The sequence below is a fragment of the Apis dorsata genome, unplaced genomic scaffold (assembly GCF_000469605.1).
Source record: "Apis dorsata unplaced genomic scaffold, Apis dorsata 1.3 scaffold_176, whole genome shotgun sequence".
NCBI lineage: Eukaryota > Metazoa > Arthropoda > Insecta > Hymenoptera > Apidae > Apis > Apis dorsata.
The window spans coordinates 517,775-521,506 of NW_006263463.1; the positions used below are offsets into that span (position 1 = coordinate 517,775).

Consider the following 3,732-nt stretch of genomic DNA (forward strand, 5'->3'; position numbering starts at 1 on the left):
TGTTACATATTATTTTTATACGCATATTATTACATATTTTTTAAATTGTATAAATTATGTTAATTGAAATATTGATCGATTTTAATTTATAGAGACACCAAAGTTGCTACAACTCCAGAAAAGAAAGTAGTAGAAGAAGAAAAAAAAACAGTTCAAGAAGTTGACGAAGATTCAAAAACATCTGAAAATGGAGATGCCAAAGAAACCAAAGAAAATGGCTCAAATGAAGAAAAAGAGTCAGAAAATAAAGAAGTAGAATCAGCAGAAAATGGGGATTCTACAGGTATTGATAAAAAATTAAATTAATAAATTATATAAAATATATATAATATATAAATTATATAAAATTTGTAATTTTGTGATTAAATTATATAAATGCAAATAATTAAACTAATAATAAATAATTATTAAAAAAATATGTATTATAAATAATTAAAATCAATAAGAAATTCAATTTATATTTTTATTTATAGATGCATCTGTTGATAGCTGTTGTATAAAAAGGAAATCAACAACTTTAAGTGAAACTACAGAGGATACTGCTACTGATGGTGCCAGTCCTGAAAAGAAAAAAAAACTTGATGAAAAATGTGCTGAAACAGAAACCAATGGAGATGCAGAAGCTACGGCCTAATGTTTTTTTATGTTCTATTGCAGATTTAATCTATAGATAATTTTAACAGCTAATTGACAAGTCAGGACATTTAAAATTTGTTATCCATGCATCGTCATGATAGACGAGCATTAAAAACAAAAAGTTTAATATTGTATTAATGACTTTTGTGTTCAGACATTTATGTGTGTTTATTGCGACCATTTTTATGATTTTAATTGGCAATCGTATATATCTACATCATCATAAATTACCATCTTAGATTACTACCATTCATGTTTCCTATGTTCTCCACATTGATGTCCGTACATAATATACACTGTGCTAAATTTAAAAAAAGAGAAACATACAGATAATCTTATAAATAATATATTTCTGATACATAAAAATAGATGATGTGTGATATGGTGCTTGAAAAAGATATTTATGGGAAATATTCCATAAATAATTTTCATTTTTTCTGATACATAAACATAATTATATATTAAAATTTCATATCAATGAAAGAAATAATATTTGTTTGCAAATCAAAATACATTCCTAAAATAATTTAAAACTCATCCAGTGTTTATTTTCTGACAAAAAATATGAAATGAATTTTATTTATAAACTATGATAAATATTTGTTTTCTAATGTAATCTATACATATATATTAAATTATATGAATTACATATTATTTAATTTTCAACAAAAGTAAAAAAAAAACGATTACAAAATTTATTAAATGTGTAATCATATTAACAAATTGATTGTTTAAAAGTTGCAAACAATTTCGCAATTTTTTTTAAATAATAAATTTCAAAATAAGTTATTTCAATTAGTTTATTATTTTTATTCTAAAAATATTGCAAAGGATAAAGGATTTTTTTATTATTAAATTATTTAAATAATTTTCAATATTCAAATAATTTTTTATTTTATTTAACATATTTAAATAAAATAATTTAAATTTTGATATTCTAATTTCAATTTGTATTATAATTTTCTTATAATAAATACAAGAAAATATAAATATCATAATTTAGTTGAAAACTCATGTAGCTCATAATAAAAAAGTTTGGTTTGTTTTAAATGATTTAGATTAGAAAACAATTTAGATTTAAATTATGTTTAATGAAAATATATATTATTCTTCAATTATTAAAGTTGTCATTTTTTAATAATTCTTTTATTAATAGCATAGAGTGCAATTTATAAATATTTTTTTTTGAAAATGTATAATAATTTTATGTACAAAAAAATACTGGTGAGTAAAAAATATCAAATGCTATTTGCAATAACAATGATAGAAAATACAGCGTTCACAGTTTTATTTTAATAAAAAGTTGCATATCAAAAGATAGAAGTTTATATGTGATTACAATAATACAATAAAATATCTTTAAATAATATGGAAAATGTAAAATTAAAAGCAATTTATTGTATATTATATGAATATGATCAATTGATTTATAATATTAAACACAAAACTAGTACTGTATCATCATTAATCCTTAGCTATTATCTAGTACAAATTGTTTTCATATACAAAGTATGATACAATCAGAATAACTGTGTAATATTATTTTCTATATAATAAATATTACATGAATTGATAAACTGAATAAGATTATATTAAAACATATCCAATAACAACAAAATTAGTATTAATATATTTATATTAGATATCTATATTCATATACTTAAAAAAAATACAACATAATTATTATTAAAATTATTTATGTACAAAGTATATATCTTACTTTTGTATATATATATTACAATTGATTATATAATATATAATTATAATAAAAATTCATTTTCAATTATTTTCAAAATTTCGGAAATTTAACATAAAAAAAACATTTTATATATTACTTAATACTATGTATTAATTTTATATAAAATATTACTATTATATTTTTTAAACTTAAAATTTAAATATGTATATTATTATGTTTATTATATTGTTCATTTTTTTATCTTTATATTTTTATATTTTTAAATATTTTATAAGTATCTTATGACATTATTGTAAAATTTTAGAATTAAAATTAATTATACGTAATACCTCTATACCTGAATACAAAAATAAAATTTTTTACTTTTTTACTATCTAATTTAAACATAATAAAAATTATGATATATGAAATATAATAAAAAATAATAAAATTTTCTACTAAATAGATTTTCTTTATTTGTATAACAATTCATTATAGAAAAAAAATACAAATTATAATGAATAAAATAATAATAATAATATCTAATAATTATAATATTTTAACATTTTAGAATAAATACATTTTAGAAAATTTTCAAATAATATACAATGTCATCTGTAGGAGAAAATTGAAATGTTTTAAAGAATTTAATAAATGCGTGTTTATATGCAAGTACCGGATACTATATTTTGTTTGTTTAAATTGCGACTATTTCTTAAATATAAAACATTATAATTTAATGACACATTTAAGACGTAATTTTATTTCATTGTACTATTTATACAATTATATAAAATGAATGTGAAACCAATTTTTTCTAAACCTAGTAAGTAAAATTTTTATTAGATTTATTATTCGTAGTTACTATTCGAATATTTAAAGTAACTTTTTATTTATTGTAACTCTATTCCATTTTTTTATTATAAGTTTTTTGAACATAATATTGTGTACTTTCTTTATTATATTTTATACATATATAGATTTATTTCTTTATATAAAATGTATATAACATAACCTGTGTTAAACTAATATTTATTTTAAATACTATGTATTATATAATATATTATTAATATATTATTAATATATGTTTAAATACATATTATATTTAAAAAAACTTTTATACATTTGATCATTTTTAAAATTACAGGAGATAGTATGTGGCAAGAAGATAAGTCAGATATAGAAGCTCATTCGTCTACACAATTTGTTTATAATGCATATCATTCTCTTGCACTTAATATGCAGCGTCAACGATTACCTACATTTAAGTATAAAAGTCACATTATTTATTTATTGGAAAAATATCAAACATTAGTTTTAATTGGAGAAACTGGATGTGGAAAGAGCACACAATTACCTCAGGTATATTTCTATTTTAAAAAAATTATTTTTATAAATAACATTACATATAATACATT

General features: G+C 18.5%; 2 protein-coding genes across 2 annotated transcripts in view; both read left to right on the top strand.

The window, feature by feature from the left end:
- LOC102679537 overlaps positions 1–1,169 on the top strand; it is a 2,863-nt gene extending 1,694 nt beyond the window's left edge. The window contains exons 2-3 of the mRNA XM_006614368.2: positions 93–283; positions 474–1,169. Coding sequence (XP_006614431.1) covers positions 93–283; positions 474–634 — 352 coding nt within the window. The 3' untranslated portion in view covers positions 635–1,169. The remainder of the gene's footprint in view (positions 1–92; positions 284–473) is intronic.
- A 1,781-nt stretch (positions 1,170–2,950) lies between these two features.
- LOC102680210 (probable ATP-dependent RNA helicase DHX35) overlaps positions 2,951–3,732 on the top strand; it is a 9,422-nt gene continuing 8,640 nt past the window's right edge. The window contains exons 1-2 of the mRNA XM_006614372.2: positions 2,951–3,140; positions 3,462–3,676. Of these exons, the coding sequence (XP_006614435.1) occupies positions 3,110–3,140; positions 3,462–3,676 (246 nt within the window). The 5' untranslated portion in view covers positions 2,951–3,109. The remainder of the gene's footprint in view (positions 3,141–3,461; positions 3,677–3,732) is intronic.